Source organism: Crinia signifera, chromosome 6 (assembly GCF_055691185.1).
Source record: "Crinia signifera chromosome 6, ASM5569118v1, whole genome shotgun sequence".
NCBI classification, from domain to species: domain Eukaryota; kingdom Metazoa; phylum Chordata; class Amphibia; order Anura; family Myobatrachidae; genus Crinia; species Crinia signifera.
In genome coordinates this window covers 71,066,595-71,091,317 of record NC_139222.1, presented here as the reverse complement: position 1 = coordinate 71,091,317, position 24,723 = coordinate 71,066,595, and the positions used below count along the sequence as shown (strand labels likewise).

The 24,723-nt window shown below is 45.0% G+C and overlaps 1 protein-coding gene across 1 annotated transcript in view; it reads left to right on the top strand.

The window, feature by feature from the left end:
• The first annotated feature begins 1,343 nt into the window (after positions 1-1,343).
• The window catches only part of PLAC9 (placenta associated 9), a 42,590-nt gene continuing 19,210 nt past the window's right edge, over positions 1,344-24,723 (top strand). Inside the window, exon 1 of the mRNA XM_083146279.1 lies at positions 1,344-1,583. Coding sequence (XP_083002405.1) covers positions 1,499-1,583 — 85 coding nt within the window. The 5' untranslated portion in view covers positions 1,344-1,498. The remainder of the gene's footprint in view (positions 1,584-24,723) is intronic.

Here is a 24,723-nt window from a genome sequence, read left to right as displayed (position 1 = left end):
TATAGTGTGGCATAATAAGCATTGGGAGCACTATAGTGTGGCATAATAAGCATTGGGAGCACTATAGTGTGGCATAATAAGCATTAGGTGCACTATAGTGTGGCATAATTAGCATTTGGGAGCACTATAGTGTGGCATAATAAGCATTGGGAGCACTATAGTGTGGCATAATAAGCATTAGGTGCACTATAGTGTGGCATAATAAGCATTGGGAGCACTATAGTGTGGCATAATAAGCATTGGGAGGACTATAGTGTGGCATAATTAGCATTTGGGAGCACTATAGTGTGGCATGATAAGCATTGGGAGCACTATAATGTGTCATAATAAGCATTGGGAGCATTATATTGTGGCATAATATGGACTGTTGACACTGTGGAGGCACTACAAATTCACATAAGATTATCTTGGTCCACTTTGGGGTAGAATGTGTAGTATGACACTACTATGGGGCACAAATGAGCTAGGACACTACTATGGGGGATAAAAGTAACAACTGCAGAGAGAGGTGTCTCTATAAAAGCATTAGGGTGGGGTCCCTTCTAAATGTTGCTAAAGGGCCCACAAAGTTACAGCTATGCCCCTGTAACAATCCCAGGGGTTAATGTATTTGGAGGGGGGGGGCAGGGTGGAGAAGAGTTCCACCACCTGTAATGCTAAGCCGGAACTAGTTTAACCTCCACCTTGGCCCTGTGCGGTAATTCTTCTGGCCGAAAAACATTATAGTTTTTTAGGGTGGTGCCAAAAATCCTACCACTGGCCCGAGCTCTGCCTAATGGGGGAAGGGGAGATGGGTAATTAGGTGGCAGAGGGAAAGGACCACTTTAAGCCCTGCATCAGACAAATAAGCATCCCATTCAAATGAGAATAAAGTCTATTTTAATTAAATAGCTGATATTTAGTAGGAACATAGGAACATAAGAAAAAGTATATTCTTGTCTTTCTCAAATAAATAGTTTGGCTGTATGTGAAAATGTAACAATATATCTATGCACTGACAGTGTTCGCTTTCAGTTAATCAATGTAATGCTCCGAGAGGGTCTGTTATGTTCTGTGTTGCTTTCCAGATGTTTTTGAATACCAGGCAAGTGTGCTTCAATGTTGATTATCATTGGAACAGCATGAAACGCGGCCTCTGCAATGCTTTTCCCGTAATACCTGAGGCACAGAGGGAGTTAAAGGCATGGTTCTTTTTTTTCACCCACTTTTCCTGTAAGGTTAAACGCTGGCCTTTGAATTCCATACACGCCCTGTGTGTATAAATACAGAGAGAGGGGGGGCCTGGGAGTCTGACTGGAATCCTGCCAGCTTGCTGGATAACTGGGTCTGCTGTTAGCGAGAGAGTGAAGGGGAAAAAAAAAAGTTTCTGGACAGTTTAACAGCAATTTCCTTCCCTGGGCTGCAAACACATTGTCCTCTCTCTCCTCCACTCCTCACAGTGCTGTGACACAGGGCATCTATAACAGAGCCAACATTGGAGAGTTCCTCACTTCTGGGGATGGATTTTGTCCATAGAAACAACATGCGCATCATCGCTCCGGTTGCAGTCTTGTTGCTAGTGGTGCTGAATGGGAGGCCGACAGGTAAATGCACTTGCATGTTTGTTTAGGCAGTCAAATACTGTGCTGGATTTGTAAAATTGGCATGTAGTGATAACAAGATAGTTAACATATCGGGGCATAGAATTCCAAACTGTAAGTACTGGAGCTAGGGTAAGGTGTAGAGTTAGGGTTAAGCGGGGGGGGGGGGGGGGTTTAAGGAGGGGACAGTTAGGGGTTAGGCTGTGGGAGGAGTGGTTTAGGACTAGGGTTAAAATACTTACCAAAATAATCGGGATTTTGAACATTGGTATGGATGGCTAACCTTAACACGCCAGCTGTTTTTGAACTACACATCCCAGAATGCCCTGCATTAGCTTTAACATGGCCAAATAGCAAAACTGTAGCAGGGCATGCTGGGATGTGTAGTTCAACAACATCTGGAGCATCAAGGTTAGCCATCACTGTTCTAGGGTGTTGCTACTCTGCACTTGCTGTGATAGCATCTCACAAGAGTCACATTTCTATGTCCAGGCAGAAGGACTGAAAAGTACGGACACATCTGTAGGAAACCTTAGCTCCACAGATGTTTTTAAAGGTTTTGTATATCAAAATACTGTAAACTGTTCATTAATTGGCAGAGTTCAGCTAACTTAGCATTTGTGAGCGAGTCTTTATTTTTATGGTTTTTCTTCTCTTTTTATACTTTTTAGAAAAGTCACGTATGTTTTCACAGTTATAATATATGTCACATATTAGGATATAAGCATAGCTTAGTGATGCAGTTTAACAATTTCAGTATGCAACTCAAAAATACAGTACACAATGTCCGTGATACATTCACAACTCACATACACACTTTAATTGTTACTTCCATCCCAACGCAACAATTCGGATTGACTATGAGTATGGACACTGGCACTGAATGTTACGCTCTCCCTCAGTTTCCTTGCATTTTGTTTGCAATATATAATAAAAAAGTTGGTATTAAAAATAACCAGAGGTAAAGGGGCTTTCTTTCCACAAATTCTACTGATCTCTAGGTGAAGATACGTTCAAATAGAATTGTATATGTTTAGCCAATTGCCTCTGTTCCATAAACTTATTCTAACAAGTAAAGGGTTAATGAGAGATACTCGGAACATCTGCACATATCCAACTATCGGAAGAGATTACTTTGAAAGCAGGATGATCAGCCAGTTGTGTGTGTAACAGATGCTATTTCTGATGGAATGATAAACGAAAACAAGTGTCCAAACTAGCACTTACTGTAGTAAGTGGTGCTCATAATGCGGTTATATAAACCATTACCGCTTAATGTTTAGTCAGCGTGGGAGATCAGAACGTAAATCTTGGGTGGTTATCTGGCAGATGGAGTTGGATACTCTTTGTATATGCAGTAACGCAAGAACATTTTTGTACTTGTTGTCAGTTGTCAGTGAATAATGTACTGGTCGCCTTACATCGTACACACAGCGCCCTGATGGTCACATTAAACATTGGTTTTGGTTTATGAATATTCTCATGTGTATGGTCAATGCACGTATATTTTATGTAAAATGCATTAGAAAACTATAGCACACATTACAACTGTCTGACTTTAGTGCAAGCATGTCCAAACTATGGCCCTCCAGCTGTTGTGAAACTACAAGTCCCATCATGCCTGGACATAGTTTTAGCATCCCTTAATAGCAAAACTGTGGCAAGGCATGATGGGACATGCCTGCGTTTAGTGGGACAGTGCCACTATTCGGACACCGTCCTGCTGTCCCACCGTGGGCTGCAGTGTCCTGTGAGGTGAGCCTCTGATCAAAGCTACTCTACACTGCAAAGCAGTGAGTGATCCCTTCATAGACAGCATGTAATGAGGTAGGAGAGCCTGTGCACATCCCCAAAATTATGACAGCAGGCCCTCCCACTGATGCCATACACTCATCCAGCCAGTCCAGTCCTTCAGTGTGTGAGGGTCCCATGTCACACTCAAATTGTTAGTAGATATGCTACAGTATAGCCGGTTTCATATTTAACAATACTAGAATATTATTCTACAATAGGTTATCCATCAAACTAGCGCAACACAGTTGTCCCTGACTAATTTGATGCCCTAGGCAAGATTTTGACTGGTGCCCCCTCTAGCATAGCCTCTGATAAAATCCTTGTGGGCTTTCACTACTAGGAGGAGGAGAAAAGTTGGTGGCCGCCACTATCCACACCACCACCTATTGCCTTTAGTAACCAGGTGGCAAGCGTCCATTTGGGCTAACAGGTTCGGCCCTTGCTTATCCCACTGTCACTGCTTTTGCTGAAAACTAGACCCTGCTCTATCACTTAACCATCTGTATACCATTTCTTGCTGGCAACCAGCCTGATATATGTTCCTCTAGGCCAGGACATGCCAACCTGTGGCTCTCCAGATGTTGTGAAACTACAAATCCCAGCATGCCTTGCCACAGTTTTAACACTCCCTTATAGCAAAACTGTGTCAAGGCATGATGGGATTTGTAGTTTGACATCATCTGGAGAGCCACAGGTTGGCCAGGCCTGCTCTAGGCAATCATCCTGTGGTCTCCAGCCAATTGTATAAGCCCCTACTGCTTGAGATTTAGCAGCTGATGGTATCCTAAGTACTTCTGTGTACATAATACAAGAGCTGAAGACCCTCTTGATGGCTCTAGGTGTTTCAATACAATCTTGCTGGAGATCCATAATCCTGTGGCATGGTCTGTTCTGAAAGCTGAAGCGATCATTACCCCATTACCTTGGCAGGAACAGCTCTGTCCCTGTTGGTGATAGTAGTAAGATCTTGCACATGTCCACTGAGGCGCCAGGCAGTGTGCCCCCCCTCCCCCCCCAACACATCAGCACTAGAAGGGGGCACACAAGATGCTTGTACACCTCATTGTTAATGCTTCTGCTTCACCTCAGTATAAAGACAAGGTAGGAAGCATTATAGCAGCACGATACACGGCTATACTACATCTTCTCATTAATTTCTAAGCACCGGCAGAGAAGTACCATCAATAACCTGGGCCTAGTCTGCACTGCACTACTGTGTTGAAGCATGAAACCCATGTTCAGTGACACCGGCTGAACCTGGAGTTTTGGTATGAAAGGGGCATAATTAATAGAAAATACCTCATTTGTATTTGATGGAGCATTCTTAAGAATAATTATTTTTTCCTTTATTGTTCCTAAAGATATTGATAGAAAAAAAATGATCAAGTTTTCAGTGTAAGCTGTACTGGGCAATTTGGTAGTGTATTTTGGGTGTGACAGTCAAAAGTTCGACCCCAAAAGGTTGGCATGCAATAGGTCAACAGGGCCAGAAGTATGATACCAGAAAAGATAGACATAAGTTTAGCAAAATTTTTTGTGTCAATGTCAACATGGGCTCCCAATTAGTTCAACGCGTACCCTCGCTTCACTCGCCATGCTTTGGGCTCGGTGCCTCGGTACACTCGGCACACTATTATATTATCCCTCTATGTCGACATGAATGGTGAATTAAGATCAAGCCATTTAAAAAAAAAAAAAAACCCATGTTGAACTTGTCAACCTTTAACCCAATCCACCTACTGTATGTCGACCTTTTGGGATAGACCTATTGACTGTCTATCGAGACACTGTGGAGCTAGCAACCAGAAACTGCGCACCACACACTAGATAACAGATTGGGCCTAACTCAGTATGGATCGCTGAGAAGTTGCACTTGTCTGCAAGTAGATCGCCGGCGCCCAAACAGAAAGAGAAAATCTCCTGTGTAAATCTGCAAATGAATTGCAAAACTATCGCAGATCACGATTAGCGATCCATGGTGAATTAGCCCCTTTGTCAGATCTGGCGTATTAGACCAACATATTGGGCATATCATTTAGTGTGTACACGCTATGTCACAGATGATGGGGCTCCCGTGATACTTCAGCAACATTCACTATTGGCCCTGCAGTTGAGGTCTGGCTCATAAGCTCCACTGGGGCAGGGACTGATGTGAGTGCTCTAATATTCTGTCACTGCTTTTGCTGAAAACTAGACCCTGCTCTATCAGTTAACCATCTGCATACCATTTCTTGCTGGCAACCAGCCTGATATATGTTCCTCTTCTAGGCAATCATCCTGTGGTCTCCAGCCAATTGTATAAGCACCTACTGCTTGAGACTTAGCAGCTGGTGGTATCCTAAGTACTTCTGTGTACATAATACAAGAGCTGAAGACCCTCTTGATGGCTCTAGGTCATGGGTCTTCAAACTGTGGCCCTCCAGATGTTGTGAAACTACAAATCCCAGCATGCCTTGCCACAGTTTTAACACTCCCTTATAGCAAAACTGTGGCGAGGCATGCTGGGATTTGTAGTTTCACAACATCTGGAGGGCCGCAGTTTGAAGACCCATGCTCTAGGTGTTTCAATACATGGGGCAGTATTCAATGAGAAAAGTTCTCCGTGTTTTGTGGAGAATTTGTGCTTTGTTCGCCTTGGACGGAGCATTTTGCTCTCCAAAAGCGAGCAACCCTATTCAATGTGAAATATTCGCTGTCTTTCTAAGTGATTTTCGCCGTCTCTCTCCGTGTAGAAATTCTCCATCTTTTGATGGAGAGCTGGAATGTGAACTTTTAAACTAAAAGGATTTTTTTTTTATTTTGGTGTCAAAAAAATCAGGTTTTTTTTTCTGTGAAGGGGCATGTTATTTTTATTCATGTGCTTATAGCACATGAATATATATTTATTTTTAAAAAATATATATATATTTTTTTTTACACAGTGCAGCCAGCAGGGGGCCGGAGCGCTTGAGCCGCTCATTAGATATTCATATATTCACTGCACCCGATCGTTAATATGCACGAACGGGTGCAGTGAATACTGGGTCCCCCGCTGGCTATAAGGGGGGGGGCAGCCTGTGCTGCCTGGAGCCCGGGGGGGGGCCCCTACCCTCCACATATGTTCTGGGGCATTTAGTGAGACTTTAATCTCCCTGGATGCCACCGTCCCACAGCTCCCTGTCAGCTCCCTGCCGCGGACGCTCGTCCGCTGCAGGGGTTAAGACTCGCCGCGAGTGGCGGCGAGTCTTAAATACATTGAATAGTGGGAGCAGGAGGCTCCGGAACACGGAGAGTGCATGGCGAGAGAAAAAATCTCTCGCCATGCACAGAGAATATTCTTCATTGAATACTGCCCATGGTCTGTTCTGAAAGCTGAAGCTATCATTATCCCATTACCTGGGCAGGAACAGCTATGTCCCTGTTGGTGATAGTAGCAAGATCTTGCACATGTCCACTGAGGCGCCAGGCAGTGTGCCCCCCCCCCCCCCCCCAACACATCAGATGCTTGTACACCTCATTGTTAATGCTTCACCTCAGTATAAAGACAAGGTAGGAAGCATTATAGCTGCACGATACACAGGCTATACTACAACTTCTCATTAATTTCTAAGCACCGGCAGAGAAGTACCATCAATGACCTGGGCCTAGTCTGCACTGCACTACTGTGTTAAAGCTTTAAACCAGGCATGTCCAACGTTGGCCCTCCAGATGTTGTGAAACTACACATCCCAGCATGCTTTGCCACAGTTTTGATATTAGAGAATGCTAAAACTATTGCAAAGCATGCTGGGATGTGTAGTTTCAAAACATCTGGAGGGCCAACGTTGGACATGCCTGCTTTAAACCCATGTTCAGTGACACCGGCTGAACCTGGAGTTTTGGTATGAAAGGGGCATAATTAATAGAAAATACCTCATTTGTATTTGATGGAGCATTCTTAAGAATAATTATTTTTTCCTTTATTGTTCCTAAAGATATTTATAGAAAAAAAATGATCAAGTTTTTAGTGAAAGCTGTACTGGGCAATTTGGTAGTGTATTTCGGGTGTGACAGTCAAAAGTTCGACCCCAAAAGGTTGACATGCAATAGGTCAACAGGGCCAGAAGGACGATACCAGAAAAGATAGACATAAGTTTAGCAAAAATTTTTGTGTCAATGTCAACATGGGCTCCCAATTAGTGCAACGCGTACCCTCGCTTCACTCGCCATGCTTTGGGCTCGGTGCCTCGGTATTTAGAAAGGGAGGTGCTGTGACTGGTTCTATTTAGGTGTGGTCAGTGCTATGTGGGGATGTACACCCCTTACACCAGGGGTGGCCAAACCTGTCCTCAAGATCTACCAACAGTTGATGTTTTTCAAGCAACCTGCGGATCTATAGTAGGAATAAATGCAGCAGGTTTGAAAGTGTTATTAACGACTATGGCTGTGCACCAGCTAGGTGATCTGGAAAACCTGGACCGTTGGTAGATCTCGAGGACCGGTTTGGCAGGGCCACCACTATGAGACCCACTGTCCTACAAAATACATAAATATATAAATACTGCAGAATTGTGTGAGAAAACTAGAAATAAAAATTGTAATACTTTTAATTTATGGCCGATTATGCGCACAGCTAGGTGTCTTGTTATCATGAGCCTATTTTCATGTGGAGGCCTGGGCATCCTCCTCTATCCCCCCCCCCCCCTCACCGGCAGTGCTATTGCCGTCATCTCATTACTCCAGAGGGGTAAGTGTTAAAAAAAATAATAATAAATACGCCACTGGCTCCAACCTCCCTGTTTCTTACAACTTGAGCATGTGAACACGTCATTGCGTGGATTTGTTAAGTAGCTAAAAAGGGTATTTCATGATTACATTAGAAGAAAGCGCTGCTGCCAGCTCACCATGTGCATTCCTGTAAGTACTGTAACAGCATAAGAAGCAGGTCTGCTCACCCTTAGTGCCATGTGTGCTCCTTATGTGGGCAGACCAATACTTACTCATTCTTGCAAGCTTTGTATTTTTAGATTCTATTTATTGAAATGTTTAAATAATAAATAATGAAAGTCTGCTGAGTCAACAGGAGAGTGTCGTATATGATATCTCATTTATGGTGTTTTATTATCACTAATTATATAGCTAAATAAAACTATACCATTCTACATACTGTAATGCTCCCATTGTAGAGTATTGTGCAAGTGTGGCCCCTGAGAAGGTACAGTTATGCACAGACAGACACCTTGCTGTGTATATTTAGGTGTACCGTCTATCACTGTCAGCTGTATATACCCCCAGCAGAGCATTGCTGCAGTAATTCATACTAAGCACTAGGATATAGCGCCAAGGCTGGCAGTCTACCAGTAAAGCCTTGTACACAAGACACATTATACAGTGTGTGCTGTGCTGACTATATATAGGAAAGATAGAAAACATTCCCAATAAAAATGATGAATGCTATCAGCAGGACGTCAGGAGCGCAGATGTTTCCCCTAGAGAACAGGCTTGTTTCATACATCTTAGTAAAAGTTAGAGATAGGGAAACATTTGTGTAAAATGAAGATTAAGGCCGAGCTGTACGAAGCCTTGAAAACTGATAAAATGTAAAGTGATAAACAACCAACCAATCAGCTCCTTCCTGTCATTTTTCAAACACAGCCTGTGACATGGCTGTGAGGAGCTTATTGGCTGGTGGTGTATCACTCCCAGGGCCGGTGCAAGCCCTGTCCGCGCCCCAGGCGAAATCCCCTGCACCCGCCGCCCTCCGCTCCCCTCCTGCTCTGAGCAGTTTCAGGAAAGGGGGGGTGGATGCGGCTGCTGCTGATCTGCTCCAAAGCATGGGCCGGGGGGGGTACTGGAGGTCCACGGGAGGGGGGCGGCACTGGGGAGCTACTCCCAACACCCCCTCCTCCCCGCAGTGCTGCAGTGGTGGCGGACAGCCCTCCTCCCCCCGGCGGCATTGGCAGCTTCACCCGAGTCCTGACATCCCCCCCTCCTCCTCGCAGCAGAAACATCTTAATTCATCCACAAACCCCAGAGGGAGGGGGGGGCGCGGTGCGTGCAACGCTTACCTGACTCAACGAAGGCTGCAGGCTACAGCGGCTGCCGCTTCCAGGCTTCAAAGTGCCGCCCTCCAGTGGCCGGCACCCTAGGCAAATGCCTTGAGCTGCCTAGAGGTGGCGCCGGCCCTGATCACTCCCCATTTTATCACTTTTCAAGCTTAGTACATCTGGCCCTAAAAGCAAAAGTAAATATGTATTGTTGTTTAATAACTAAGCCAGAGGTTTCCAGACTCGGCCTTCAAAGTCCAGGTTTTAACCCTTTGAATGCCAACATCTCTGTGAGAGATGTGCAAAATGGCCCTCATTGTGGTTGGCTCGTAAAGCATCGACTTTCGCTGCTTTGAGATTCAACTAACGCACCCCTGCCGCGGTGGACGCCGAATTTGGTTGCCGAACATCGAATGATTTCTGAAGCACTCCCTAATCTAAGTCACTATCTAGATCTTTACTGCATGTGCTAAAGATCTGAGCGGACGATGGTGATGCCAGCATGGTGTATACACACTGTGCAATGTGTGCTTAATTTCTACGCGATCTAAACAGATCGCTAAGAACTTAGGCAAAAACATCAGTATATCTATTGGTGTACTAGTACAAACCTCCCAACCTTCATTCAGTGCTTGCCTGAAATTGTGGGGCGTGGCCTGGAAACAAGGGAGAGTGACCTATAATGCATCCAATGCAGGCCAAAAAATGAGACAGTCCCGCGGAAAGTGGGACAGTTGGGAGGTATACTAGTATATTATACACCAGGTTGCTAGTAGTCATGCCCACCATTACAGGATTTTTGTTCTCATCTTAATCCACCCAAAAGTATGTCTCTCATGTCAGTCTCTCATAATCTGGGGATAGACAACCTCTTCTATTTGTCACTGACAACTGAAACAGAGTAACAATGCTATCCTGGAATGCACGTTAAACAGGGTACACCAGGCATGTCCAAACTATGCCCCTCCAGCTGTTGTGAAACTACAAGTTACAGCATGCCTTACCACAGTCTTGCTATTAGAGAATGCTAAAACTATGGCAAGGCATGCTGGGATGTATAGTTTCACAACAGCTGGAGGGCCACAGTTTGGACATGCCTGGGGTAGTACACACTATCATCTGATCTGGTGGATCGGACTGACATATTATTATTTTTATTATTAACAGTTTCTTAAATAGCTCACACATATTCTGCAGCGCTTTACATAGAATATTGTACTTGTGTCGTTTCGCGGCGCCCGATATATCGGATGAGATATCGGACGATATATTGATGCGATCCTATGCGATTTTTGACCTGTTCATAACCCCACTATCCACTACGCATAGAGTTGATTTTATATAGTGTGGCGAGCGCAGCGAGGCGACACGGATTACTGCACTAACCACACTAAATCAAATCAACTCCATGTGTAGTGGATAGTGGGGTTATGAACAGGTAAAAAAATCGCTTTGGATCCGATATATCGGCTGAAATCTCATCGGATATATCAGGCGCTGTGAAACTACACAAGTACAGAGAATATTTGTACATTCAATCAGTCATATTGCTCATATAAGAAAGTCGGGTGCATAACAGGCAGTGTGTATGCCAGATATAACATACACAGGGAAAGAAAGTATAATGTAGGTGCACTGGAAGTCCTTTTAATGTTACATAAAATTTAACTTTTAATAATTTTGCAGTAAAATTCGGTGAAATATTAAAACATTAGAAAGAAATAAAGAGCAGAAATAAGATTAAAATAAGATGGCTGCTGCTCAACTCTGTCCTATATTTGCAGGGTTATAATGTCCCTAATGAACAGGTGACAGTATTTACAATTTTCCAATAACTGTCACTTGGGCTCGGATAGCCCCAGAAAAAGATTTTTTGTGTTATTTAGGTTTGTTGTAATTCGGATGTGTTTTTGCTTATCTTATTTAACAGTGATATTTCACTGGTATTGTGTGATTGTAAGCAGATTTACAGGGCAGTTCGGTGGGAAGACATCCGTCTTTATATGTAAGTATAGTACTGTCAGGGTGATTGGACAATGTGTACACGTGTACACGTACCACCAATCGTCCAATTCTTGGTTCTAATAAAGTTTTTGAATCTATACACCGTCCTGTGCTTTTTTATGTGTATTAAGGACACAGTATTCCAGCTACACCAAGAATAACACTGTTTGGGCTGAGGGAATATGAGATTTAAAGCGGCTTTTACGCCACTTCAAACAGTGCTTCTTGTGTGTGTCTGTTGCTGGTTTTTAGGCAGTGCTTTCAGAGAACTCCCCAATATTAGGTGATATCAGAAAGGGCTGTTCAAACTCCAGATCGAGGGCTACTGCTGAGTTAAGGAATATCAGTTTATCAGCCACATTTTATTTATTAGCTGTTACCCCACTCCGACAGTGTTTGAGTGTGTCAAGATGACATCACACCTTCAAATAGGCTTTTGTTTTAACAGAGTTCACTGTTGCTGTTGAGCTAAGGGACATGTACTGTAGCTCTATATATTTATCAGCTATTACCCCACTCAAAACAGCATCATAGTGTGAATATCACTCCTTATATTGGACAGTGTGTATAGAAGGCACCAATCCTCCAATCTCTGCTTTTGTCAGAATTCAGAGGTTTCTTGGTGCAAACAGAATAAAGATATATTGTTAGCGGCTTTGCACACCAGTGTATTGTTGTCAGAGATTGACAAGTTTTAGCCGCTTTATTTTTGCTCGGCTACTTGTCCCATACATAACACTATTACTTAGTGATTGCTGCAATTTGTTGGACAATGTGTACGTGTCACAGTCAAACAATCACCCTATCTGTGCCATTCCCACATATCTAACATGTTTCTATTACATAAATTCAGGGTCACTGTGAGAGAAAGAATAACACAATACCAGTGAAATATCACTTAAATAAGATAAGCAAAAACACATCCGAATTACAACAAACCTAAATAACACAAAAAATCTTTTTCTGGGGCTATCGGAGCCCAAGTGACAGTTATTGGAAAATTGTAAATACTGTCACCTGTTCATTAGGAACATACAGGGACATTATAACCCTGCAAATATAGGACAGAGTTGAGCAGCGGCCATCTTATTTTAATCTTATTTCTGCTCTTTATTTCTTTCTAATGTTTTAATATTTCACCGAATTTTACTGCAAAATTATTAAAAGTTAAATTTTATGTAACATTAAAAGGACTTCCAGTGCACCTACATTATACTTTCTTTCCCTGTGTATGTTATGTGTAGATATTCAAGTAGTAGGTAGCACCTCCAACTGTTAATACAATAAGGATATTATTCCCACAAGATACCAGTATTGGAGGAGACAAGAAAGTCCCATCATTTAAAAGACTGGTGCGGGTATCATCTTCCCCCTTTTCTCTCTGTATACCAGATATGTTGGTACCCGTGATCGTTGGCATCGCAATCAGGTTCGATGTGCTTCACATGAAACCTGATTATATCACTGGCATCCTGCAGTATGCTAATGAAGGACGGAACAAGATCGTTTCGTTCTTCAATAACATCGTTCCAGTGCGTATGTACAATCTGCAAATATGGGCATTCTTTCTCAATGCCTGCGGCTCATGTATGTATCCAGCTTTAGGTATAAAGATGACACGCGAGTCAGATGCTGGCCCTATGCTAGAAGACACCATGATTTCTTCAAGGCTAAAAGGCCTAGGTACAAGCAGTAGCGCACGCAGGGGGGGTTTCTGAGTACCCAGAACCCCCCCCAGGAGTCTAAGGACCCTAGGCTGAAAGCTGAGGGTCCCCTTTTTCCATGGGTATAAGAATTTAAAAAATCGGCCCTTGGGAACTAGAGATATCTGACTTCAAATCAGTGGTCCCCATCCAAGCCTGTTAATTGCTATTCCCAGTCAGATATTTCAGGTTCTGTCTGACTTTAGAGTTTTTTGGAGGGTATATTCCAAAAGCTGGGACTCTCCCCCTTTAAGGGAAACTAGTAGCTTCTATCTACTGTTCCCAGAACCTAGAGATATCAGCCTTCAAGCAGCTGGTTACTGCTCCAGCTCCACACACCTGGGCCCTTATTCTGGTTGGTGCGGTCAGAGCCGCACACGGGGCTCCGACCGCACAAACCAATCCCCGCCCACCCTACGGATCGCCACGGCCGTCCGTACACGGACGGCTGGCGATCCGCATCAAAATGGTGGAGGCTACGCCTCCACCATGGTGGGAGCTGCCCCCTGCATTCGATGGTCGTCGACCATCGAAGGCAGGTCCGCACGCCGCGGCAGCTCCCGCAAGCTAAGACCACACGGACAATCGTCCGTGTGGTAGCTTGTATGGGGGCTGAAAGCTGACATCCGGCGACGTCAGCTTTCCGCCCCCATGAGTGGCGTCATGCCCTCATTTCCATGCATACGCCCCGCGTTTGCATGGGAACGCCCATGAAACGCGGGGCGTACACATAGGGAAATGAGGGCATGATGCCTCTCACGCCCCTATCCGCCCCCTTTGCGGCGGACGAAATCCGTCTGCGGCGAAGGGGGCTGCACATGCGCAGATTCACCTCTGCGCATGTGCAGTGTTAAAACATCGGCGGTACGGCCGCACGCGGGCCGTACCGTTCCGATTAGAATAAGGGCCCACCTGGTATGTAGTTTTTTAGATTGCTCTGCCTCCTGAACTCTGATCCCCTAAGTCCTTAATACCATTTGGTAGGTGGGATTCTCTAGTTTTTAATTCCATTAAAATCTAAGAAATCTATTTCCGGGAACTGGAGATATCTGCAGTCAAGCAAGCTGTCCTCCCACCAGAAAATTATGAATAATAAGCTCACTCCACTATACAACCCTCCTCTGCATATTAAACATCCTCTACCACCCTGGAAGTTATGTATCAGGGCCCCTTCATTCAACCAAATGCCCCCTTCTCCCACCCCATCTCCCACCATCTGTGCAGTAAAGGGGTAATTAGTGAAAATAACTGATCCAGGCCCTACATGCTGAGCGGTTGATATAATACCCCCTACCACCCGTGGGACATCAAAGCTTCCCCCACCCCTACCGCGGGAGGATCAGTAGGTGCCCCAATACATTGCTATGCCCAGGGGTCTACTCTGCTGTTGACACCCCTGTATGTATGTATGTATGTATTTATGTATGTATGTATATATATATATATATATATATATATATTATTATTATTAATATACATTTGGTCTATCTATAATACTTTAACTGACCCGGCATATACTGGGTCACCCAAGTGTCCATCTCCGTGCTTTGCTCCGCCCCTCTGGAAACCCCCTTCTGAAAATCCTGCGTTTGCCACTGGGTACAAGTATTGCAAGAGTACACACAAATATCTTTATTTTTAAATATTTATTTGAACACTGGCATGTGAATAAACTAGGTATACCTTCATCGTTATTAATTATCCTAATCCAATGTTCCCTTGAGCATTAATGCTACGATTACTTTCATGCTTAAAGACAATGCAGCTGTTGCTGAACAAATGAGGACTATGGGTAATAGCTAAGACACTGCTGCAATGCTGAAAGAAGCCTCACTCTGTGCAAAGGGATTTATAATGTCAGTTTCAAGTACTTTAGACAGACAACATCTTGCAGCTGATTTGCTAATGGAGATGATAATTGAAAGCAACTATATGGCTTATATAAAATGAAGTCATGCTGACCAGATTTTCAGACCCCATAAAATCATAAAGCTCAATTAACTAACAAAGAACAACGTCAGACATCGGTAACATAAAACATGCCTAGAACACTGTATTCACAGTGGAGTGGAATTTCATAGTAACTGCGCAATGGGATAAACACAGGCAGAAATAAATCCAGATGAGATCTCTGGGAGGTGCGCGCGGTGTGCTGCCACTGCCTCTGGTTACGCACAGGAACAGAAAGAAGCGGAGGGGCAGAGAAGACACCATTGTGTGGGATTGCCTTACTCAATATGCTGCATTAATTCATTGCTCACATTGATAAGTAACTATGGGGCAGATGTATTCATTCTTAACAAGAGATAAATGCAAGGGTGATAAGGAGAGATAAACGTCCAGCCAATCACATCCTAACTGCCATGTTACAGGCTGAGTTTGAAAAAAGTCAGTAAGGAGCTGATTGGCTGGACGTTTATCTCTATTTATCACCTTTGCATTTATCTCTTGTTAAGGCTTAATACATCTGCCCCTATGACCCATATCGCTCAAGAAGCCTGGCTTGACATAGATTCTCTGAACCGGATAGAGATTCTTGTGCTTCAGTACTTTTTAAAGAATTTAGAATGAGAATTAAGAAATAACATTGGTTCTGATAGGACAATGTACTGTCCATTGCAGAGGACGTTTAAGTTTTAGATTTGCAAATACACATACTGTATGATCACCAGTGAAAGCAGTAGATAGTACACTATAGCCAGGCTGCACGTGATGTGCCCACATATCATACCACTGTCTCATAGAATGTAAAGTGTTCACCAGTAGTTACCCGCGGACTTGTAGCTATAGTCGCTGACCAGACTGACTGTCGGAGTAACAGAGGAGGCAGGGCAGTCGCCCAACACACGAGGACCCCCACACATAGCTACATGAATACCAGTGACTATATCGCAGAAGTCAAGCGACAACTGGCTGACACGCAATGCTAAAAAACATTGCGATATGACCCCATGTCCACGTACTCCAAGGAATTGGATAGCATTCTATCAATGGGTGTGACGAACGGGTGGATTAATGAGGCTACTTGTGAGTTTTTGATCCCACTATTTCCAGTCACCTCTGATTTATATGCTACCTAAAATACATAAGAGCCTCCATAGACCACCAGGGAGGCCTATCATCTCCTCGAGGAACTCATTGTGCAAGAACCTGTCCCAATTTGTAGATTTTTATCTGCAAGCTGTTGTGTTGGAGATCGATACCATACTTAAAGACACAACAGACTTTTTAATTCACATTGACAACATTGGTTCAGTGCCCCCAAATAGCTTGTTGGTAACGTGTGATATTACAAGTTTATATACCAACATCAGCCACGAAGCAGGAATGGATGCCATTAAACGCATCATTACACAGAGTCCAGCATATAAGGGTCCTCCGGTCGACTATTTTATGTTGCTGATTGATTTTGTTTTGCATAAAAATTACTTTTTGTTCGATAATTCATTTTTTTTACAGTTACAGGGCACGGCCATGGACTCAAACATAGCCCCGGCCTATGCCAACTTATACATGTATGATTATGAGACATTGCATATTTTGAACAACAGATCATTTTCCATCTTATGTTAGATTTATCGACGATATTTTCTTCTTGTGGACCAGAGGCCCTGAAAAACTGGATCTCTTTATTCAACACTTGAATGGATTACCAAGTACCATCAGGTTTTCCCACACAAGTAGTCCCACCAATGTATGTTTTTTAGACGTCGATGTGAGGATTGATAGGAACATGTTGGTTACCTCAATTTACAGGAAACCAACAGATACCAATTCGGTCCTTCGAGCAGAGAGCTTTCACCCGCCCTCCCTCAAAATAGGAATGCCTTACTCTCAATTATTGAGAGTGGTGAGGATCACTTCGAATGTGGTGGAACTGCCCATGGCTTTACGTGCTATGGGTAATGACTTTATTGCCAGAGTCTACGATAAGAGGGAAGTAGAAGAGGACATTGGCAGATGTCTTCAACTGGACAGAAATGCCCTACTGACACAGCCTAAATGGGACAAGACAATACAGAGGATGATTTTTCCAACCACATTCTCTATAGCCTTGGCTAAACTTATAGAAGTGGTACTTGAGCACTGGCACATATTAGAATCGGACCCCAGCATGGGTGCCTTTTGTGGTGAAAAACCTTTATTCGCCTACAAGCAGAGCAGTCATTTTAAAGATCAGATCACCACTTCCGATATCAGCCCGACATCTAGTAGAAGCACTTGGTTGGGAGGCAAGAGTGGCGCTTTCAGATGTAGCGGATGTGTCAATTGCCAAAATATGATCACAGGTGATACCTTCTCGAATTCTAAGACTGGTGCCAAGTTCAAACTTAAACATCGGATGAACTGTGATAGTAAATTTGTCATCTATGTGATCGTTTGTCCGTGTCAAGACCGATTTGTGGCAAAAACAATCCGGATGCTCAAGGAGCGGATAGGGATGCATCGCTCATCAATTAAGAAGGCCATGTTGGTCCGTGATCATACAACCGCACCTGTAGCGAGGCATTTCTTTGAGGTGGGCCATATGATGAGGGACTTTAAATTGATGCCTCTATATCAAATCAAACCTCCTAAGAGGGGAGGTGACCGGCATCTCTCCCTACTACAAAAAGAGAGCGAATTCATATACAACTTGAATTCCCTAGCACCCAATGGCCTCAATGAGGAACTTAATATAAATGTCTTTCTATAGTGGGACTACTCGTGTGTACATATACTTTATTGATAAGTTGATGTGTAGTAGATGAATATTGAATTTATTTCAGTGTTGATACAGTTTTTACTAATTTTGTATTTAGCTTAGCGGTAATTGATGGCATTCCATTTCATTTCTTTTTGCACATAGACTTCTTGTCACTTGGTGTGCACATATTTAGAGTATTCTGTCACACTTGTTGTATACATATATATAAAAGATCCTGGCCAGGATTAGTATATATGTCATTTCATGATGTAGAAATGTCACTTGGTGTGGGTCCGCTGTATGGCTTATTGGTGGACACCATTATCTATATCACACAGTGAATCCTCCCTTCTAAATAGTACTGATTACCTCACAAGCCCGATATGTTCCTGGTTTATAAGTTTACATTGCCCTCATTCACTATAGCCGGAGTCATGGCCGTGCGTTCCACGGCCAGACTCTGTGCGTTCCATGTAGCAGGAAGTGACGGAGTGTCCGCTGACCCGGCTGGTGTACGGTGTGATGTGCACCGGAGGTGTATGCAGCGCTGGACCACAGCAAGTGGTCGCGTTGGCAGCTCCACTTGTAAGCTTCATATTGTATATTCCTGGTGCACTGTTCTTTTGGGTCATGATTATCTGCTGTGGACCTGGACCGGAAGCGGATGTGCGTTCCACTGAGGCTTCCTGCATTCCATGGTCCCGCAGTTACCTCTGAACATGGGCGTGAGTGAGTATCAGCAGGTGATGTATGTTTGAATGATTTTGGCGCCACCATATGCTCTATTTATTTGGCAGCAGATGTATTATACTTTATACCCTTGATAAAGGTGGTAGCACCACCGAAACAGGCTGTCGTTGGTGACGGGTGTCCAGATAAAACGCTATTTGCAGCAGCGATGGACTCATGATAAGTAACCTGCACCTTCCTTAAATGTTTTTCTAACATGTTGCCATGTGCTTAGATTAGAACTTTTTTGTCGTTTCTAAAAGACTTTTTCTTCTAAATTGGTGTGCGGACCACTTTCTACCTTGTGTGGATTCAGTAGACATATATATATATATATATATATATATATATATAGCCCCCCCCCCCCCTGCAGATACCCACAGACCACGTTTCTACTGGCTTTACTCTGTGTGTTGACAGTGTAATCTTTTCCTGTGCAGTTTGCAGCCAGTAATGACAGTGGAAAACAATGTTAGTAGGAAAATAATAAGCGCATTTGAAGCAATACAGCATAGTAAGTGGCACAAACTAATTGTTCCTCATCCAGGACAATAATTCAATCCAGATACAATGTAGGAAAGCATATATAACCCAGCCTGATGTTTACCCTTCACGTCCCCTGCTAGCAAGAAAACAAATACATGAACTATAATATATTTTATATTACAACTTCAATATGTAGGACCTTCTTTCTAGATATTTGGGAATACAGCGTATCAGTGTACTGTATAAGAATATTGTTTTTATATGTCTACAGAAACCCCATAATCCTACTGAACATAGGGCCTTATTTTGGTTCATTCGTTCTGACAAAATCTTTCTTAGATGGGCAAAACCATGTGCACTGCAGGTGGGGCAGATGTAACATGTGCAGAGAGAATTAGATTTGGGTGGGGTTTTACTTCAAAGTGAGATCTATATTGCAGTGTAAAAATAAAGAAACAAATTTACTCACCCAAATCTAATTCTCTCTGCACATGTTACATCTGCCCCCTGCAGTGCACATGGTTTTGTCCATCTAAGAAGGATATTGACAGAAAGAATGAACCAAAATAAGGCCCATAGTCAGCAATATTGGACATACATATTCATAAATCTATTAAGCAGATTCCAGATGTCATCTTTCAGCTGTAGCCTCCAGGCTCTCATAAAGCATGCTAGCCATTAGCTATTCATTATTAATAAAACTTTACATAACACCTACAGTAGGGGTGCCCCATTTTGCTGGTGGTTTTGCTGCTGCTGACACACATGACTCCAGAGGCTAAGTACCAAAAAAAGTGTGTATTGTGGGGCCCCCTGATATGTACCGTACACCCTGCACCCATTACCGTACACCCTGCACCCATTACCCTGCACTTGTCCTTTGCTCCGGATACTGAAAACCCAATAGCAACCCTAAATGACTGTCTAGCTGAACTCAAGGAATGGATGAGTGCCAGTTGGCTGAGACTGAATCCTGATAAAACAGAGGTCCTTATGATTGGACCCAGTGCTCGAAGTGGAAATTTAGAAGTGGGGGTATGGAAAAAATAAGGGGTGTAGTTATGAGGCGTGGCCATTCAAAATGGGCGTGTCCTTAAGTGTAGTGTACCGCAACATATACCATTTATACATATTATGTAAGCCCATAGTAGAACCCCTTACACTATCTAGTACTAGGGTCCCTTACACATTATGACACATGAAGGGAGTCAAAATTCACATGGAATGAGTCAAAAATCATATTATGCCACACGGAATAAGCCAAAATTCATATTATGCAATACAGGAAAGTGACAGCAGGGATGCAGGGAAAATGGGAGTGACAGTGGGGGATGCAGGGACAGTGAAAGTGACAGTGGGGGATGCAGGGACAGAGTTAGTGACAGTGGGGTTGCAGGACAGAAAGAGTGACAGAGGGGATACAGAGACGGGGATACAGGGACAGAGAGAGTGACAGTGGGGATGAAGGGCAGAGAGAATGCAGAGGCCATTTGTGGGATGAAGCACTATAGCAGGCTATTTACTTTGCAACCCTACCATGGGTCCAGCAGCAGCTGGGGTGAGAGCCGGGCACACCCCACATGGGTGATGGTGTCATTGAGAGAAAGGGAGAGAGAAAGGGAGAAAGAGAATTATATAGAGAGAGGGTGTCAGGGAAGAGAAAGGGGGAGAGCGAGGGTGTCAGGGAGAGAAAGGGTGAGAGACAAGGAGAAAGAGGGTGTCAGGTAGAGAAAGGGGGATAAACAGAGTAAGAGAGGGTGTCAGCAAAAGAGATCAGGAGAGAGAGAATGATAGAGAGGTTGTCAGGGAAGAGAAAGGGGGATAGAGATTAAGCAAGAGATAGAGGGTATCAGGGAGAGAAGGGGGAAATACAAGGAGTAAGAGAGAAAGTGAGAGAGTTTGTCAGGGTGAAAGACAACACAAGGTAGGGACTGTGAGAGAGAGAGAGAGAGAGAGAGAGAGACAGACAGAGAGAGAAGAAGTGTGGGGAAAGTGGTGGGGAGGAAAGTGATAGAGGGGAAGAGAGAGCAGAGAAGAGGGAAAGACAGAGGGGAGAGGAAGAGGAGAGGAGAAGGGGTAAGGAAGAGGGGGAGCGAAGGAGAAGGGGAGAGCAGATGAGAGGGGGAGAGGAGGAGGAAAGGGGAGCGGAGGAGAGGAGGAGGGAAAGTGGAGGAGGAGGGAGGGTGGAGGAGGGGAAGCAGAGGAGAAACAGAGAAGGGAGTGGAGGAGAGGGAGTGAGGAGCACAGAAGTGGAGGAGGAGGGGAAGCAGAGGAGAGGAGGTGAGGAGGAACGGATGTGTGGAGAAGGAGGAGTGGAGAAGGGAGAGCAGTACAAGCGGGCACAGCATGATCAGCAGTGACGGTTGCGCCATGTTTTCTGCCCCTGCTCATGGGACTGCTGCAGTCTCCCTGGTGCTAATCATCTCCTCCATCATCTCCCCATTCTCTTATGGGACCCCAGCGGGAGGGTCCACAGCAGCTCCCTGGCGCCGCACTTTCTTTCCGGCACGGGGTCTTCTCTTTCTACACCCCAGCAGAGGGTCCCCGGCAGTCTGAGAGAGAGAGAAGTGTGAAGATAGTGAGGGAAGGAGAGAAATAGATGGGGAATAGAGAGCAATAGAGAGGGAGGGAGTGAGGAGGAGGGGAAGAGGAGGAGAGGTGGAGGGGGAGCAGAGGAAGAGCGGAGGAGGGGAGCAGAGGAGAGAAGTACGGGGAATGGAGGAAAGAAGAAGGGGCAGAGGAGAGGAAACAGGGGTGTAACTAGAACTTTGAGGGCCCCATAGCAAAATGTTGAGAGAGCCCCCCACAGTATTGTTGAGAGAGGGTGCGAGGGAGAGACAGGGAGTGATGAAGAGTGAGCGAGAGACAGGGGGCCAGATGTAATGCTGACCAAGTTAGATGGCCGTGCAGGATGCCAGCCGAACTCAGGCATTTTAATTAAGAAGCAATCACTTACAAGGCAAAGTTTTGCCTTGTAAGTGATTATTCCTTTTAAAAAAGTATGAGTTCTGCTGGCAATTTGCATAGTTACTGGACTCGGGTGGCATTACATCCCACCCAGAGAGAGGGTGTCATAGAGAGATAGAGAAAGACAGTAAGAGCAGAAGTGTGGAGAAAGGAGATAGAGGAGAAAGATAGAGACTTGAGGCAGAGAGCAATAGAGAGGTGAGACAGAGGGTGAGCGAGTAAGTAATTGTTCAGAGGAAAAAGGGTCCAGTGGGTAGAGAAAAAGTGGAGAGACTGTAGGGTAGAGAGAAGGGTGTGGGAGAGGGTGCACAGAAGAGAAACAAAGAAGAGACCAAAATGTTATGGGGAGAGAGCAAAAATTAGGAAAGAGACAGAGTGGGGGATGAGAAAAAGGGACTATGTAAAAACCGGACCCGGACTACACTCCGGGCTACCGGACAGGACCTCAAAATCTGCAGTCCGGAGCTTGTAGGGTCCGGGGGGTGTCCTGTCCGGGGGGTGTCTTGTCCGGGAGGGGGGGGGGGGGGGGGTGCCTGTGATAGCTATCACCAGGGACATGGGGAAGGGGTGATTACAGCCTCCCCATGTGGTCCGGACCGTCCGGTTTTTGCTACATGCCCAGACCATACAGGAAGGCTTTATTCTACCCCTCTTCCTCTACCTGGTGACAGGTGTGACAGGCAGCCCCCCCGGACAGGACACCCCCCAGACCGGAGGCTACAAGCTCCAAAATGCAGAGTTTGATGTCCGGTACGGCGGTCCGGGGGTTTTGTCCTTGTCCGGTTTTCACCCATACCCTGAGAAAAAGCATGGAGAGAGGCAAGACAGAGAGTGGGGAGTGAGGAGGCAGGGGAGAGAGGGAATGTGTGGGGGAAGGAGAGAGGGTATTTTAAGGGGGGGAGGGCATCTTGTGGGGGGGGGGTGGAGAAGGGAGGGAATGCAATGAAGAGCAGGGGTTTGAGAATATAACAGACCTTGTACAAGTTTCACTGTATACAGTGTGTTCAGTATCTGGCAGTGGAGTGGCAGGTTTACACTCACCAGCCCTTAGCAGTGGTGTGTCTCCTCTCCTTGTGAGCCGGTGGGTTTCCTCATGTGGCAGCGCATCTCATGTGTGCTGGGACTCCTCTGTGCGATGGCAGTGGGATGTCTGCTGCGGCGCCGGGGCTCCATGTGTGCAGGGATACCGCCAGCTTTCGCTCCCTGTCACAGCCGCCGAGAGGACTCCCTGAAGCGCAGGCTTCCCACCAGCTTTCGCTCCCTGGCACAGCCGCCGGGTGTCATCTCCCTGCAGCGCAGGGATACCGCCAGCTTCCGCTCCCTGTCACAGCCGCCGAGAGGACTCCCTGAAGCGCAGGCTTCCCACCAGCTTTCGCTCCCTGGCACAGCCGCCGGGTGTCCTCTCCCTGCAGCGCAGGGATACCGCCAGCTTCCGCTCCCTGTCACAGCTGCCGGGAGGACTCCCTGCAGCGCAGGGTTCCCAACAGCTTCCGCTCCCTGTCACAGTCCCTGGCACAGAGTCTCCTACTCAATGTGCTTGGTGCCAAGAGCCAGGCAGCTGATTTCGGGGGACAAGGGTGCAGGTATTGTAGTAGGGCTGCTGGGGGACTAGTGGTGGGACGCAGACTTGCCTCTGCAAGTCTGCCCGCGTCCATTCATTTAAACAGCACTTCCGGGTCAGTGAAAAAGAAGTGCCGGTATGCCATACCGTTGCATACCGGCCCACTTCGACCACTGATTGGACCTCAACATCAAATGACAAGACTGCAGCACAGCCACCCAACTGGACTGACACTTGGGGGTACAGAATTACAAAACTCTGATCATATGCGGAATCTTGGCGTGGTACTAGACGGTGGATTGACACTTAAACATCAGATATCAGCCACAATCAAATCCTTATTCTTTCATCTGAGGAACATAGCCAGAATCAAACACTTAATCCCATCTGAAGATCTGCCAAAAGTCATACATGCATTTGTATCATCTCGTTTGGATTACTGCAATGCCCTTTACCTTGGTCTACCAGCAAAAGAACTGCACAGCTGGTACAAAACACAGCTGCCAGGCTGTTAACTAACCAGCCCCGTTCTAGCCACATTACTCCCATTCTCTACTCCCTTCACTGGCTGCCAATAAATGGCAAATCATTTTCAAGATCAATCTACTGAGTTTCAAAGCCCTACATGTCCAAGGCCCAAGGTACCTGAAGCAGCTTCTGATTCCATACTGTCCCACCCGATTACTGCGGTCTGTAGATGAAGGACTTTTAGCAGTACCTAGGATCTCCCGTAATTCATCTGGGGGTCAAGCTTTTAGCCATTCAGCTCCAACTTTATGGAACTCACTTCCCCGCACAGTTCGAGAGACCCCCACTCTAGAATGCTTCAAAAACAGACTCAAGAGTTTCCTATTTACTCAAGCGTTTCCTTCAGTCCCTTAGGTATTGTTTATGAAAAGCTTTTCTGTACTTCATTGTTTCTGTACTGTATTACATTTATTCTATCTGTTAAGCGCCTTGAGTCCTATTGGAAAAAGAGCGCTATAGAAATACAATTATTATTATTATTATTATTATTATTATTATTATTATTATAGATACACCAATGACCTACCTATTAAGCCATACCTCCCAACTGTCTCAATTTTGCAGAACAGTACCATTTTTTGGGACTGTCCCGTGTCTCACCCAGTGAGCAGCAGTGTGGGGTGGTGACAGTTGGGAGTCCTCTTGTCAATCCCCTCTATGCTTAGCAGAGCAGCAGTTA